This window comes from Nerophis ophidion, linkage group LG06, assembly GCF_033978795.1.
Source record: "Nerophis ophidion isolate RoL-2023_Sa linkage group LG06, RoL_Noph_v1.0, whole genome shotgun sequence".
Lineage (NCBI taxonomy): Eukaryota > Metazoa > Chordata > Actinopteri > Syngnathiformes > Syngnathidae > Nerophis > Nerophis ophidion.
The window spans coordinates 3,196,157-3,213,656 of NC_084616.1; the positions used below are offsets into that span (position 1 = coordinate 3,196,157).

General features: G+C 41.1%; 1 protein-coding gene and 1 long non-coding RNA gene across 2 annotated transcripts in view; one reads left to right on the forward strand and one right to left on the reverse strand.

The window, feature by feature from the left end:
- Positions 1-371: 371 nt before the first annotated feature.
- The window catches only part of LOC133554086 (uncharacterized), a 43,082-nt gene continuing 25,953 nt past the window's right edge, over positions 372-17,500 (reverse strand). The window contains exon 3 of the long non-coding RNA XR_009807057.1: positions 372-1,364. This is a non-coding gene — a long non-coding RNA (uncharacterized LOC133554086). The remainder of the gene's footprint in view (positions 1,365-17,500) is intronic.
- Positions 623-17,500, forward strand: part of LOC133554085 (heparan-sulfate 6-O-sulfotransferase 3-B-like) — a 25,750-nt gene continuing 8,872 nt past the window's right edge. The window contains exon 1 of the mRNA XM_061902473.1: positions 623-1,411. Within this exon, the coding sequence (XP_061758457.1) occupies positions 918-1,411 (494 nt within the window). The 5' untranslated portion in view covers positions 623-917. The remainder of the gene's footprint in view (positions 1,412-17,500) is intronic.

Here is a 17,500-nt window from a genome sequence, read left to right on the forward strand (position 1 = left end):
CGTACGTGTCGGATGTGTTAATATCCTTGCGTGTTACAATTGCTTGGTAAACGACTGATGTTTGTAAGCACCTATAGGGTGCTTACAAACATCAGTCGTTTACCAAGCAATTGTAACACGCAAGGACATTAACACATATATATATATATATATATATATATATATATCCCTGTGACGGGATAAATAAAAGTGGGAAATATAAAAAATACTAGTAGCCTACTAAAATGCCTGCAATCAACAGTTAAATAAATAGGCCTCGCTTGTTTGGAGCAAAAACTAATATTAAATTAAGAAACCCTTAACAGATGCCAACATAACAACTAAATGTTCTGTACAAAGAAAATGTTAACTTAAAAAAATACCTCCAAAATAAAACAAATAAATTAAGAGCCAGAAATGCCAACATAAAAACTAAATGTTCTGTAGCCTACGTTTAAAAATATAACAAAGAAATAATCAAAATATCACGAGAGCCGTGTCGTTCACTGAGTGATTCATGTCCTTAATCCGCGGTGAACGAATCGTTCGCTAAATCCCCCCCGCCCCCTCCATGATGACGCCGACGTCGAGGGTTCAGTGAGTCACAGAATGCGCCAGTTGCACTCATACCGGCATGGTCGCGTCTCAGCTCAACTGAACTGAGAAAGGAACGAATCGGTTCATGAAGTGATTCGGTTCAGTAAATTCACACAAAAGATTCGTTCGTTCGGACGAATCGTTCGCGAACGACACACCAGTACTCAACAGAGCGCCTAGATCACACTTTGGCGGGACATCTGCTCCGGTGCGCACATGTGCGCGCGCACCGACGCGGCTCACCTGCGTCAAGTCTGGCGCGTCACTCACCTGCCGGCGGGACTCGAAGGAGGGGAGGCGCGGCCGCGGGATGGCCGGCACGCCGCTGTGATTGCCCCAACATGGAGGAGAAGTTCCGCCGACTCATCCTGGTCCCCATCGCGGCGGCGCTGTGCTTCATGCTCGGCTACCAGTACGTGTGTCCGGCGGGGAGCGACGTCTGCTCCTCCGGCGGCCACCTGCCGGAGCGCCACGCCGGGGAGGAGCACCTGGGCGCCCGCAGCAGCTTCAACTTCACGCCGCGGGACCTGGAGCGGCGCGCGGGCTTCGACATCCGCGGGGACGACGTGATGGTGTTCCTGCACATCCAGAAGACCGGCGGCACCACCTTCGGCCGCCACCTGGTCAGAAACATCCAGCTGGAGCAGCCCTGCCAGTGCCTGCCCGGCCAGAGGAAGTGCACCTGTCACCGGCCAGGGAAGACCGAGTCGTGGCTCTTCTCCCGGTTCTCCACCGGCTGGAGCTGCGGTCTCCACGCCGACTGGACCGAACTGACCAGCTGCGTCCCGCTGGTGATGAACAAGAAGGACAAGAAGAGTTCCGTCAGGAGGAAGAAGTGAGTTCACTCATTCACACTTTTCTTCTTGCGCCTCCATCATGACGACATTAAACTTTCATCAACTGCAACCATAATGACGGCATTAAATACAGTAGTGTAGTAGAACTAAGTATTCATTAAGTACCACCATAATGACAACATTAAATACAGTAGTGTAGTAGAACTAAGTATTCATTAAGTACCACCATCATGACACCATTAAATACAGTAGTGTAGTAGACCTAAGTATTCATTAAGTACCACCATCATGACAACATTAAATACAGTAGTGTAGTAAACCTAAGTATTCATTAAGTACCACCATAATGACAACATTAAATACAGTAGTGTAGTAGACCTAAGTATTCATTAAGTACCACCATAATGACAACATTAAATAGAGTAGCATAGTAGACCTAAGTATTCATTAAGTACCACCATAATGACAACATTAAATACAGTAGTGTAGTAGACCTAAGTATTCATTAAGTAACACCATAATGACAACATTAATATACAGTAGCATAGTAGACCTAAGTATTCATTAAGTACCACCATAATGACAACATTAAATACAGTACTGTAGTAGACCTAAGTATTCATTAAGTACCACCATAATGACAACATTGAATACAGTAGTGTAGTAGACCTAAGTATTCATTAAGTACCACCATAATGACAACATTAAATACAGTAGTGTAGTAGACCTAAGTATTCATTAAGTACCACCATCATGACAACATTAAATACAGTAGTGTAGTAAACCTAAGTATTCATTAAGTACCACCATAATGACAACATTAAATACAGTAGTGTAGTAGACCTAAGTATTCATTAAGTACCACCATAATGACAACATTGAATACAGTAGTGTAGTAGACCTAAGTATTCATTAAGTACCACCATAATGACAACATTAATATACAGTAGCATAGTAGACCTAAGTATTCATTAAGTACCACCATAATGACAACATTAAATACAGTAGTGTAGTAGACCTAAGTATTCATTAAGTACCACCATAATGACAACATTGAATACAGTAGTGTAGTAGACCTAAGTATTCATTAAGTACCACCATAATGACAACATTAAATACAGTAGTGTAGTAGACCTAAGTATTCATTAAGTACCAACATAATGACAACATTAAATACAGTAGTGTAGTTGACCTAAGTATTCATTAAGTACCACCATAATGACAACATTAAATACAGCAGTGTAGTAGAACTAAGTATTCATTAAGTACCACCATAATGACAACATTAAATACAGTAGTGTAGTAGACCTAAGTATTCATTAAGTACCACCATAATGACAACATTAAATACAGTAGTGTAGTAGACCTAAGTATTCATTAAGTACCACCATAATGACAACATTAAAATACAGTAGTGTAGTAGACCTAAGTATTCATTAAGCACCACCATCATGACAACATTAAATACAGCAGTGTAGTAGACCTAAGTATTCATTAAGTACCACCATAATGACAACATTAAATACAGTAGTGTAGTAGACCTAAGTATTCATTAAGTACCACCATAATGACGACATTAATATAGAGTAATGTAGTAGACCTAAGTATTCATTAAGTACAGTAGTGTAGTAGACCTAAGTATTCATTAAGTACCACCATAATGACAACATTAAATACAGTAGTATAGTAGACCTAAGTATTCATTAAGTACCACCATAATGACAACATTAAATACAGTAGTGTAGTAGACCTAAGTATTCTTTAAGTACCACCATAATGACAACATTAAAATACAGTAGTGTACTAGACCTAAGTATTCTTTAAGTACCACCATAATGACAACATTAAATACAGTAGTGTAGTAGACCTAAGTATTCATTAAGTACCACCATAATGACAACATTAAATACAGTAGTGTAGTAGACCTAAGTATTCATTAAGTACCACCATGATGACAACATTAAATACAGTAGTGTAGTAGACCTAAGTATTCATTAAGTACCACCATAATGACAACATTAAATACAGTAGTGTAGTAGACCTAAGTATTCATTAAGTACCACCATAATGACGACATTAATATAGAGTAATGTAGTAGACCTAAGTATTCATTAAGTACAGTAGTGTAGTAGACCTAAGTATTCATTAAGTACCACCATAATGACAACATTAAATACAGTAGTGTAGTAGACCTAAGTATTCATTAAGTACCACCATAATGACAACATTAAATACAGTAGTGTAGTAGACCTAAGTATTCTTTAAGTACCACCATAATGACAACATTAAAATACAGTAGTGTACTAGACCTAGGTATTCATCAAGTATCACCATAATGACAACATTAAAAATTCATCAAGTACCACCATAATGACGACATTAATATAGAGTAATGTAATACACCTAGGTATTCATTAAGTACCACCATAATGACAACATTAAAATATGCAGTCGACCTAAGTATTCATTAAGTACCACCATAATGACAACATTAAATACAGTAGTGTAGTAGACCTAAGGATTCATTAAGTACCACCATAATGACAACATTAAAATACACAGTCGACCTAAGTATTCATTAAGTACCACCATAATGACAACATTAAAATACAGTAGTGTAGTAGACCTAAATATTCATTAAGAACCACAATGACAACATTAATATACAGTAGTGTAGTAGACCTAGGTAATCATCAAGTATCACCACAATGACAACATTAAAAATTCATCAAGTACCACCACAATGACGACATTAATATAGAGTAATGTAGTAGACCTAAGTATTCATTAAATACCAACATAATGACAACATTAAAATACGCAGTCAACCTAAGTATTCATCAAGTATCACCATAATGACGACATTAAAAAATACAGTAGTGTAGTAGACCTAAGTATTCATTAAGTACCACCATAATGACAACATTAAATACAGTAGTGTAGTAGACCTAAGTATTCATTAAGTACCACCATAATGACAGTATTAAAATACAGTAGCATAGTAGGCCTGAGTATTCATTAAAAACAAGGAAAATGTTTTATTTAATGATTATATCTACTTTATTTTTATTATATATACTAACAATCAATACATTTGTTTTAAGTTGCATTAAGAAGCCTCAATTTAGACGTGCTGATTGACAGCTGCAGAGACCCTAAAATAACCACCGATCATAAAACAAACTAATAATGCAAGTCTATGTTTTTGATGCAATAAACTTGCATTTCTCGGATATTCTAACAGTGGGATTGGAATATAAAGTTTTAAATATCCATTAACTACCACAATAAGTTTGTTTGCGATTATTAGCATTCCACAGCTACTGAGAGTCCTGTGTGACAACACCACATGTCACAGAATTGATCTGCAGTGTAACCCTGCCCTAAAACACTCCGACTAAACAAGCACTTTTAATATCGTAAATACCAGACTAATTTTTTCCTAGGCTCTGAACCCTGCGGCTCATAAAACGGTGCGGCTAATTAACGGATTTTTATTCGCCGACAGCCATTATGCAAACAGTTGGAAAAAAAAACAAGCGAAACATTGAAAAGGTGTGTTATTGTGTGTGCTATGGCGCCATCTTTTGGATGAGGTCACTCACTGCAGGTGCTGCAGTGCCCTTCTGTTTAGAGATTTAAATGTCTTCTAGCCGTCCACAGCGTTTTCACTCAATCACTCCGAGGAACGTTTGTAAGTTTTACAATATCGCTAAAACTTGCACGTACTAAACAATAGTGTTTTCGTCTATATTTGCACGTGCTATTGTAATGTAGTTGAGCTAGCGACGTTTGCCTTAGCTATTATGCTAACACGTTTAAAAGTGTTTGTGTCAGTAGTAATAACTTACAATGTTTCAGTTTCACACATTTTTCAGTAAGTTCACCAAAACGTCAGCGTGGAGTTTATTGAGTCTGTTTCGCAGGTTAGAAAGCTTGCTAGTGGGTCCATAACCATGGCTTCTGTTTTGTTTGATCAGCCGTTTTACTGCCGTGTTACGTGACACTATTTGGAAACAATGAAGGTGTGTAAATAACTAATTTCACAACGTAATCAAAATTATTCAACCCCCACACAATTTGTGTTTTAGCAAGTTGGACATTTATTCCGTATTTTGTTTATAGTCATATCAAATAAAGATGTGTCAAATAGACAAATGCAACTTAAATGTAACACTGTATTTTACAACATACCAAAAAAGGACATTTTTTCTTAATATCTCATTGACAAAATGATTTCATTAGAATTCATAATGCCTTGAACGCGCTGGAGATTCCCGGTACCTGAGGCAGAGAAACAGCCCCAGAGCATGATTGACCCCCCCACCATGCTTAACAGTAGGCAAGGTGTTCTTCTCTTTGTAAGCTTCATTTTTTCTCCTCCAGACATAACGTTGATTCATAGACCCGAAGAGTTCCAGTTTTGTCTCATCACTCCATAGAACAGTTTCCCAAAACCTTTGGGGTTTGTCCAGATGATTTTTTGGCATACTGGAGTCTATTTTCTTGTGCCTGGTAGTCAGAAGTGGGGTGCGCCTGGGATCCTTGTCCTGTTGGAAGGTCCAACGTCTCCCAAGCCTCAGCTTCCTCACTGACTTCATGACATTTGCAGCTAATATATCCTGCTAGGAAATAGAATTCATAATGCCTTGAACGCGCTGGAGATTCCCGGTACCTGAGGCAGAGAAACAGCCCCAGAGCATGATTGACCCCCCCACCATGCTTAACAGTAGGAAAGGTGTTCTTCTCTTTATAAGCTTCATTTTTTTCTCCTCCAGACATAACGTTGATTCATAGGCCCGAAGAGTTCCAGTTTTGTCTCATCACTCCATAGAACAGTTTCCCAAAACTTTTGGGGTTTGTCCAGATGATTTTTTGGCATACTGGAGTCTATTTTTCTTGTGCCTGGTAGTCAGAAGTGGGGTGCGCCTGGGAGTTCTGGCATGGAGGCCTTCATCTCGTAGTGCGCGCCTTATTGTCTGGGACGAAACCTGCGTTCTCCCCTCTGCAATGTCCTGTTGTAGTTCCTCAGCTCTTACCTGGGGGTTTTTCACCACTGTACGCTTCAAATACCGGACAGCATCCTCTTTCTACCACGCCCAGGTAGTGTTTCCACTGTGCCTTTGGCTTTAAACTTGCGAATTATGCTCCCAACTGTGTCTCTTGGAATGTGTAATGTCTTTGCTATTTTCTTATATCCATATCCTTTCTTATGAAGAGAAATTTCCTCATCTCCTGACTTCTTTGACCACTCCCTGGACTTCACCATGTTGCAAATACACCATTGACCATCGACAAGAAGCTGAGCGTCAGTCTTTTTCAATCAGTTTAATTGTTGCTCGTTATGCTTCTAATCAGGTGTTTCCAACACCTGATTGAAAAGACCTTATTCAAATTCTGTTCTTAAGAGTTATGATCTTCAAGGGGTTGAATAATTTTGTCAATGAGATATTAAGAGAAATGACACTGTTTGGTATGTTACAAAATATAATGTTGTAATTCAAGTTGCATTTGTCTATTTAATGCATCTTTATTTGATATGACTATTAACAAAATACGGAATAAAAGTCCAACTTGCTAAAACACCAAAATTGTGTGGGGGTTGAATCATTTTGATCACAACTGCTAATATATGAAAATATTATTTTTTTCCTCAGATTTAGCTTCTATAGTCCGGATAATATGGTAACTCTTTAAGAAGAAACAGTAGTTGAGCTGTAATGTCTTTGAGAGAACAGGTTGAACAAAACACAATTATTTTGTCAATTATGGCGAATGTGCAGAAATATGTTTCCAGGCGTGTGACACTCACACACACACACACACACACACACACACACACACACACACACCGTTTTTCATTGTAATGGCCGCGAGAAGACGCCAGCTCGTCCTTTGTAGGTCTGTTTCAACTTGCTGTAATTACAGAAGGCGGCGAGCTAATTCCCATGAAGTAAATCACTTAAGCGGGCCAGGGTGCTTTGAGGTGTGCCATCTGCGTGTTAAAGGTTCAGAAAGCAAGTCTCCATATGTTGCTAACAGCGTTAAAGAGGGGCCACAATGGAGGTCAGTCAGTGCCAAGAACCCATCACCCAACCTTTCATCCATCCATCATATTCACTCAGACACTCTGAGGGTGAAGAAAGAACCGAATCTCCGTGAGTCGATTGCTTGTCAACAACATTATAGACTCCAAGCTGCCAAATGTGGAACTTGGAGCCAAGCTATTTCGACATAAATGGAGTGCTTGCCCAAATAAACCTGAAAAAAACGAACCCGGCCACTTAATATTGATCAATTACTGTTTCTTCTTAAAGAGTGACCATAATATCCGGACTATAGAAGGTAAATTTGAGGAAAAAAAGAATATTTTCATATATTAGCAGTTGTGTCGACATAAATGGAGTGCTTGCCCAAATAAACCGGGAAAAAACGAACCCGGCCACTTTATATTGATCAACTACTGTTTCTTCTTAAAGAGTGACCATAATATCCGGACTATAGAAGGTAAATTTGAGGAAAAAAAAGAATATTTTCATATATTAGCAGTTGTGTCGACATAAATGGAGTGCTTGCCCAAATAAACCGGGAAAAAACGAACCCGGCCACTTTATATTGATCAATTACTGTTTCTTCTTAAAGAGTTGCCATATTATCCGGACTATAGAAGGTACATTTGAGGAAAAAAAGAATATTTTCATATATTAGCAGTTGTGTCGACATAAATGGAGTGCTTGCCCAAATAAACCGGGAAAAAACGAACCCGGCCACTTTTTATTGATCAACTACTGTTTCTTCTTAACGAGTGACCATAATATCCGGACTATAGAAGGTAAATTTGAGGAAAAAAAGAATATTTTCATATACTAGCAGTTGTGTCGACATAAATGGAGTGCTTACCCAAATAAACCGGAAAAAAACGAACCCGGCCACTTTATATTGATCAACTACTGTTTCTTCTTAAAGAGTGACCATAATATCCGGACTATAGAAGGTAAATTTGAGGAAAAAAAGAATATTTTCATATATTAGCAGTTGTGTCGACATAAATGGAGTGCTTGCCCAAATAAACCTGAAAAAACCGAACCGGGCCACTTTATATTGATCAACTACTGTTTCTTCTTAAAGAGTGACCATAATATCCGGACTATAGAAGGTAAATTTGAGGAAAAAAAGAATATTTTCATATATTAGCAGTTGTGTCGACATAAATGGAGTGCTTGCCCAAATAAACCTGAAAAAACCGAACCCGGCCACTTTATATTGATCAACTACTGTTTCTTCTTAAAGAGTGACCATAATATCCGGACTATAGAAGGTAAATTTGAGGAAAAAAAAGAATATTTTCATATATTAGCAGTTGTGTCGACATAAATGGAGTGCTTGCCCAAATAAACCGGGAAAAAACGAACCCGGCCACTTTTTATTGATCAACTACTGTTTCTTCTTAAAGAGTGACCATAATATCCGGACTATAGAAGGTAAATTTGAGGAAAAAAAGAATATTTTCATATATTAGCAGTTGTGTCGACATAAATGGAGTGCTTACCCAAATAAACCGGAAAAAAAACGAACCCGGCCACTTTATATTGATCAACTACTGTTTCTTCTTAAAGAGTTACCATATTATCCGGACTATAGAAGGTTAATTTGAGGAAAAAAAGAATATTTTCATATATTAGCAGTTGTGTCGACATAAATGGAGTGCTTACCCAAATAAACCGGAAAAAAAACGAACCCGGCCACTTTATATTGATCAACTACTGTTTCTTCTTAAAGAGTTACCATATTATCCGGACTATAGAAGGTAAATTTGAGGAAAAAAAGAATATTTTCATATATTAGCAGTTGTGTCGACATAAATGGAGTGCTTGCCCAAATAAACCTGAAAAAACCAAACCCGGCCACTTTATATTGATCAACTACTGTTTCTTCTTAAAGAGTGACCATAATATCCGGACTATAGAAGGTAAATTTGAGGAAAAAAAGAATATTTTCATTTATTAGCAGTTGTGTCGACATAAATGGAGTGCTTGCCCAAATAAACCCGGAAAAAACGAACCCGGCCACTTTATATTGATCAACTACTGTTTCTTCTTAAAGAGTTACCATATTATCCGGACTATAGAAGGTTAATTTGAGGAAAAAAAGAATATTTTCATATATTAGCAGTTGTGTCGACATAAATGGAGTGCTTGCCCAAATAAACCGGGAAAAAACGAACCCGGCCACTTTATATTGATCAACTACTGTTTCTTCTTAAAGAGTTTCCATATTATCCGGACTATAGAAGGTTAATTTGAGGGAAAAAAAGAATATTTTCATATATTAGCAGTTGTGATCAAAATTATTCAACCCCCACACAATTTTGGTGTTTTAGCAAGTTGGACATTTATTCCGTATTTTGTTAATAGTCATATCAAATAAAGATGCATTAAATAGACAAATGCAACTTGAATTACATTATATTTAGTAACATACCAAACAGTGTCATTTCTCTTAATATCTCATTGACAAAATTATTCAACCGCTTGAAGATCATAACTCTTAAGAACATAATTTGAATAAGGTCTTTTCAATCAGGTGTTGAAAACACCTGTAGATGTGATTAGAACCATAACGAGCAACAATTAAACTGATTGAAAAAGACTGTGACGCTCAGCTTCTTGTAGATGGTCACTGGTGTATTTGCAACATGGTGAAGTCCAGGGAGTGGTCAAAGAAGTCAGGAGAGGAGGTCATTTCTGCTGCACGTCATGTATTGTGATCAAGCGGCGTGGCGCAGTTGGGAGAGTGGCCGTGCCGGCAAACTTGAGGGTCCCTGGTTCGATCCCCACCTTCTACTAACCTCGTCACGTCGGTTGTGTCCTTGAGCAAGACACTTCACCCTTGCTCCTGATGGGTGGTGGTTAGGGCCTTGCTCCCACCACCAGTGTGTGAATGTGTGCGTGAATGAGTGAATGTGGAAATAGTTAAAGTTAAAGCAAAATTATTCTCTGCATTTGACCCATCACCCTTGATGCCGCGCCCGGGAATCATTTATGGTGATTTAACCCCCAATTCCAACCCTCGATGCTGAGTGCCAAGCAGGGAGGTAATGGCTCCCATTTTTATAGTGTTTGGTATGACTCGGCCGGGGTTTGAACTCACAACCTACCAATTTCGGGACGGACACTCTAACCACTAGGCCACTGAGTCGGTCAATAGTGTCAAAGCGTTTTGAGTACCTTGAAGGTAGAAGTGTCAAAGTTAGTTTGTGACAAACCCCAAGATGCAGAGATGGAGGCAGGCATGGAGTGAGAAAACATGATTTCATATAAAATACTAGAACAAAACCAAACAAAGGGTACAAACAAAAAGCGCGCACGTGGGCGGATAACAAACAAAAAGTCCTAGCCTGGAAGCTAGCAGGTATCTAGCAGGAAATAGAAGTCGTACTTGTAATAAGAAAACGAACTGGAAGCAGGGAACAAAAGACAGTAAGCTAAAAACATCTAACTAAATATAGCTTACCACAACGCTGCATTGACTCGAGAAGATGCGACAGGTGTGACCAGGAGTCAATCAGCCGCAGCTGAGGGGAGACAAACAGGAAGGTGAACTTTTCTGGTAAAACAGAAAGTTGGCTACATTTAGAAACAAATAGACGCAGGCTTTTGCGGGCCAAACAAAGGGTACAAACAAAAAGCCCGCACATGGGCGGATAACAAACAAAAAGTCCTAGCCTGGAAGCTAGCAGGTATCTAGCAGGAAATAGAAGTCGTACTTATAATAAGAAAACAAACTGGAAGCAGGGAACAAAAGACAGTAAGCTAAAAACATCTAACTAAATATAGCTTACCGCAACGTTGCATTGACTCGACAATATACGACACGATGCGACAGGAGCGACATCGGCATGACAAATCAATAATCCAGCACTGACTGGAAGACAAAGCAGGTACAAATTGGGGCGGGCTGATTGACACCAGGTGTGGCCAGGTGTCAATCAGCCGCAGCTGAGGGGAAACAAAGCACCCGAGGAGACAAACAGGAAGGTGAACCAAAATAAGAGTGCTGACAGGAACTTTTCCGGTAAAACAGAAAGTTGGCTACATTTAGAAACAAAAAGACGCAGGCTTTTGCGGGCCAAACAAAGGGTACAAACAAAAAGCCCGCACATGGGCGGATAACAAACAAAAAGTCCTAGCCTGGAAGCTAGCAGGTATCTAGCAGGAAATAGAAGTCGTACTTGTAATAAGAAAACGAACTGGAAGCAGGGAACAAAAGACGGTAAGCTAAAAACATCTAACTAAATATAGCTTACCGCAACGCTGCATTGACTCGAGAAGATGCGACAGGAGCGACATCGGCATGACAAATCAATAATCCAGCACTGACTGGAAGACAAAGCAGGTACAAATTGGGGCGGGCTGATTGACACCAGGTGTGGCCAGGAGTCAATCAGCCGCAGCTGAGGGGAGACAAACAGGAAGGTGAACCAAAATAAGAGTGCTGACAGGAACTTTTCTGGTAAAACAGAAAGTTGGCTACATTTAGAAACAAATAGACGCAGGCTTTTGCGGGCCAAACAAAGGGTACAAACAAAAAGCCCACACATGGGCGGATAACAAACAAAAAGTCCTAGCCTGGAAGCTAGCAGGAAATAGAAGTCGTACACTTCACTTATAATAAGAAAACAAACTGGAAGCAGGGAACAAAAGACAGTAAGCTAAAAACATATAATTAAATATAGCTTACCGCAACGCTGCATTGACTCGACAAGATACGACACGATGCGACAGGAGCGACATCGGCATGACAAATCAATAATCCAGCACTGACTGGAAGACAAAGCAGGTACAAATTGGGGCGGGCTGATTGACACCAGGTGTGGCCAGGTGCCAATCAGCCGCAGCTGAGGGGAAACAAAGCACTTAGGGAGACAAACAGGAAGGTGAACCAAAATAAGAGTGCTGACAGGAACTTTTCTGGTAAAACAGAAAGTTGGCTACATTTAGAAACAAATAGACGCAGGCTTTTGCGGGCCAAACAAAGGGTACAAACAAAAAGCCCGCACATGGGCGGATAATAAACAAAAAGTCTTAGCCTGGAAGCTAGCAGGAAATAGAAGTCGTACTTATAACAAGAAAACGATCTGGAAGCAGGGAACAAAAGACAGTAAGCTAATAACATATAACTAAATATATAAGTGTATATGTATGCATGCATTCTTTGGAGCTCCTGTCTCGAAAGAAAATGTTTGCCTTGGTGCCCTAAAAAAAATATCCCTCCTTTAAAATAGTGTGTTGCTATGTTAGAAAAAGAGCTCCTCCTCAGTGTTCACTCTTACGATAACAATCCTGCTAGAGTTTGGTTATTACAACGTAAACAAAGTATTGTTGATATTTTGGAATGCACTTTTAAAGTGATTTAGAGGTAGAGTTGATTGCTAACTTTAGCTGCATTGCTAGCCACCAAGAAAGAATGCAAAAAAAAAGCAACCTTTTGTCTTCTTGTCTCTCCTAATAATTATAATTATAGGCAAAAGTGCAGTTTAAATGTCAGGAGGATTGACTGAATGTGTGAATGTGTCTCTTGTTAGTGGATTAAAGTCACCATAACACAGGATATATATTTTATGCAAATGGGCTCCCTCAAGGATAATGGAGGCTTTTTTGTGATTGTTGGCGCAGGAAATGCCCAAATTTGGGCATTTTGTGGGGATATTACGTGGTTGCAGACATAGACATGGTCTAAGGGTACATAAACATGGTCTAAGGATACATGGACATGGTCTAAGGGTACATAAACATGGTCTAACATAGACATGTTGTAAGGGTACATAAACATGGTCTAAGGGTACATAAACATGGTCTAACATAGACATGGTGTAAGGGTACATAGACATGGTGTAAGGGTACATACACATGGTGTAAGGGTACATAGACATGGTGTAAGGGTACATAGACATGGTGTAAGGGTACATAGACATGGTGTAAGGGTACATAGACATGGTGTAAGGGTACATACACATGGTGTAAGGGTACATAGACATGGTCTAAGGGTACATATACATGGTCTAAGGGTACATAGACATGGTCTAAGGGTACATAGACATGGTCTAAGGGTACATAGACATGGTCTAAGGGTACATAGACATGGTCTAAGGGTACATAGACATGGTCTAAGGGTACATAGACATGGTTTAAGGGTACATAGACATGGTTTAAGGGTACATAGACATGGTCTAAGGGTACATAGACATGGTCTAAGGGTACATAGACATGGTTTAAGGGTACATAGACATGATGTAAGGGTACATAGACATGGTCTAAGGGTACATAGACATGGTTAAGGGTACATAGACATGGTCTAAGGGTACATAGGCATGGTGTAAGGGTACATACACATGGTGTAAGGGTACATACACATGGTGTAAGGGTACATAGACATGGTCTAAGGGTACATAGACATGGTCTAAGGGTACATAGACATGGTCTAAGGGTACATAGACATGGTCTAAGGGTACATAAACATGGTGTAAGGGTACATAGACATGTTGTAAGGTTACATAGACATGGTCTAAGGGTACATAGACATGGTCTAAGGGTACATAGACATGGTCTAAGGGTACATAGACATGGTCTAAGGGTACATAGACATGGTCTAAGGGTACATAGACATGGTCTAAGGGTACATAGACATGAAGGGTACATCGACATGGTCTAAGGGTACAGAAACTTGGCTGGCTTCTTTGTTTGCTTCAAGCTACCGTTACGTGAGTATTCCCTGTCTTTATCTTATGCTAAGTAGTAGCCCTAGCATCCAGTGCGATCAGCACATTTTTCCTTCGTCTTGTTTTTCTGTTTTCGGTGCATCTTTGATTGTCGAGGAATAAATCATGTTCCTACCTGCAAGTCCTGTTCGGAGTGGTCCGTTTGCATCCCGGGGGAACTAACCTCCCAGCAAACCGCGACCCCCCGCACTTAACAGCTGCGTCTATTTATAAGATGTCTATGGTCGCGGACCTGTGCAGGTTTTTACATGCAGTAACAGAAAACCTGATGAAAAACTAGATGGTGCAACCAAACGTGATAGTCGATACTGTTCCCTGATTGGCTGTTGGCTGATCAGTGATCACTTCCTGTGTTACATAAAACAAGTGCCTTTTGTTCATGCAAGCAACCTTGCCTCCCTCGCAGCTTCCTCCGACAAAGAGGTGAATAGAAGGTATTATCCAACGCATTTTTCATCAATATTGAGTACGCGTCTATTGCGATTTATATGGCTATAGTTGGATGGCCCAGCCCTATGTGAGATGACACACTAGGTGGTGCAGAGTGTTGTCTCACCGATGAAAAGACTTCTGTTGATATTCTTTGGCAATAGCCACGCAGACAGCGACACAGCGAAAACATGGCAGACGACAACATGAACCCAGTGAGCGCGGTTTCATCCTGAGCCACAGCAGACTTTCCGGCTCAGGCTCTATTAGTCACAAGTCGTGGGTGGAAAGGTGCGCGGTACCTGCTGACACCGCCGCTTATTTTCAGCACACCAGGCAAAGACACTTCTGAGAGATCCTGTGGAGAGATGCAGAGTCTAAAACATCCACTTTCCCGCCGTCAATATTGGCAAAGATTAATGACAAAGCTTAACCTAAACATACTATAACAATCTACAAGGTTAATGCAGCTTGCTCCATTTATCTGCTTTTGTATTTCAAGTTATCATTACATGTACAGTTTGGACACACCTTCTCATTCAATGCAATGTTTTCTTTATGTTCATGACTATTTACATTGTAGATTGTCACATCTACAATGGACTTGGAGAAGGCATTGGACCGTGTCCCTCGGGAAGTCCTGTGGGGAGTGCTCAGAGAGTATGGGGTATCGGACTGTCTTATTGTGGCGGTCCGCTCCCTGTATGATCAGTGTCAGAACTTGGTCCGCATTGCCGGCGGTAAGTCGGACACGTTTCCAGTGAGGGTTGGACTCCGCCAAGGCTGCCCTTTGTCACCCATTCTGTTCAGAACTTTTATGGACAGAATTTCTAGGCGCAGTCAAGGCGTTGAGGGGTTCCGGTTTGGTGGCCGCAGGATTAGGTCTCTGCTTTTTGCAGATGATGTGGTCCTGATGGCTTCATCTGACCGGGATCTTCAGCTCTCACTGGATCGGTTCGCAGCAGAGTGTGAAGCGACAGGAATGAGAATCAGCACCTCCAAGTCCGAGTCCATGGTTCTCGCCCGGAAAAGGGTGGAGTGCCATCTCCGGGTTGGGGAGGAGACCCTGCCCCAAGTGGAGGAGTTCAAGTACCTAGGAGTCTTGTTCACGAGTGGGGGAAGAGTGGATGGTGAGATCGACAGGCGGATCGGTGCGGCGTCTTCAGTAATGCGGACGTTGTACCGATCCGTTGTGGTGAAGAAGGAGCTGAGGCGGAAGGCAAAGCTCTCAATTTACCGGTCGATCTACGTTCCCATCCTCACCTATGGTCATGAGCTTTGGGTCATGACCGAAAGGATAAGATCACGGGTACAAGCGGTCCAAATGAGTTTGGGTCTCTCCCTTAGAGATAGGGTGAGAAGCTCTGTCATCCGGGAGGAACTAAAAGTAAAGCCGCTGCTCCTCCACATGGAGAGGAGCCAGATGAGGTGGTTCGGGCATCTGGTCAGGATGCCACCCGAACGCCTCCCTAGGGAGGTGTTTAGGGCACGTCCAACCGGTAGGAGGCCACGGGGAAGACCCAGGACACGTTGGGAAGACTATGTCTCCCGGCTGGCCTGGGAACGCCTCGGGATCCCCCGGGAAGAGCTAGACGAAGTGGCTGGGGAGAGGGAAGTCTGGGCTTCCCTGCTTAGGCTGCTACCCCCGCGATCCGACCTCGGATAAGCGGAAGAAGATGGATGGATGGATTGTCACATGGACACTATGAATGAACACATGTGTTGTGTACTTCACAAAACAAAAGGTGAAATCACTGAAAGCATGTTTTATTTTCTAGTTTCTTCAAAATAGCCACCCTTTGCTCGGATTACAGCTTTGCATTCTCTTGATGAGCTTTAAGAGGAAGACGCCTGAAATGGTTTTCACTTCACAGGTGTGCTTGAAGCTCATGGAGAGAATGCCAAGAGTGTGCAAAGTAGTCCAAAAAAATCAAACATCACTTTAGAATTATAATTTTTTTAATCTGTCCTGTTCAGCCACTCAGACAAATCATATTGTTGATGTAGAACAGGGGTGTCCAACACATTTTAGATGGGGGGCCACATGGAGGAAAATCTACTCCCAAGTGGGCCGGACTGGTGAAATCACGGCACGATAACTTAAAAATAAAGACAACTTTTGCGACAACCACATTTTACTGTCAACTGAGTTTTGTTTTTTCAATTATTTCTGCTGGTGGTGTGCCTCCGCATTTTTTCAACACAAACAAATGTGCCTTTGCTCCAAAAAGGTTGAAAAACACAGGAGTAGACTACTATTGTCACGTTCTTTGACAACCTCCTAAAGAAGTCCCGGCCCAGTTGGACACGGGGTGGGTTTAAAAACGCAAAGCATGCCTCTCGGACTTGGCGACACGGAGCCATGTCTTGGGTCCCTGTGAGAAACCTAAGATGTTGGTAATCTCCACACTCCTTAGAGGGATTAGGGGCACTCGGAGACAGGTTTCATTACAAAAAGGGGAGGAAGATTAATCCGCAAATCCAGAACAAAGTCTTTATATTCGACTAAATGTCTCGGGAGGGACGCATTCAGGATGTGGTTTTGGAGTCTGGCCTCCCGGTCCTTGCAGCCTTTCAGAGAGTCCTGCATAGCGTGCGTAGGCTGGAAGGACGGCGACTACCGGCCGGGACTCCGGGACGTGCAGACACCTCACAGAGCTGCAAGATTAAGACGCCATGCAAAGGTTAAGGCTAAGACTCTAAGACTACGTAAGCTCGGGGGATGCCAGCGCAGTTTCTGAATGCCGTGTTTCTAATGCCTTCAGAAGAAAATGTAAGAAAAATGAACTCCGGGAAGACTTGAAACACCTTTTAGGATAAACACGCGCTTTCACACGTTGCCTTGTTTTCATTTGACACTTTTGCAAGCCCGGACAGCTCCTCGGTTCTCCAAAATAAACCCTCAAATGAGAGATGAAAG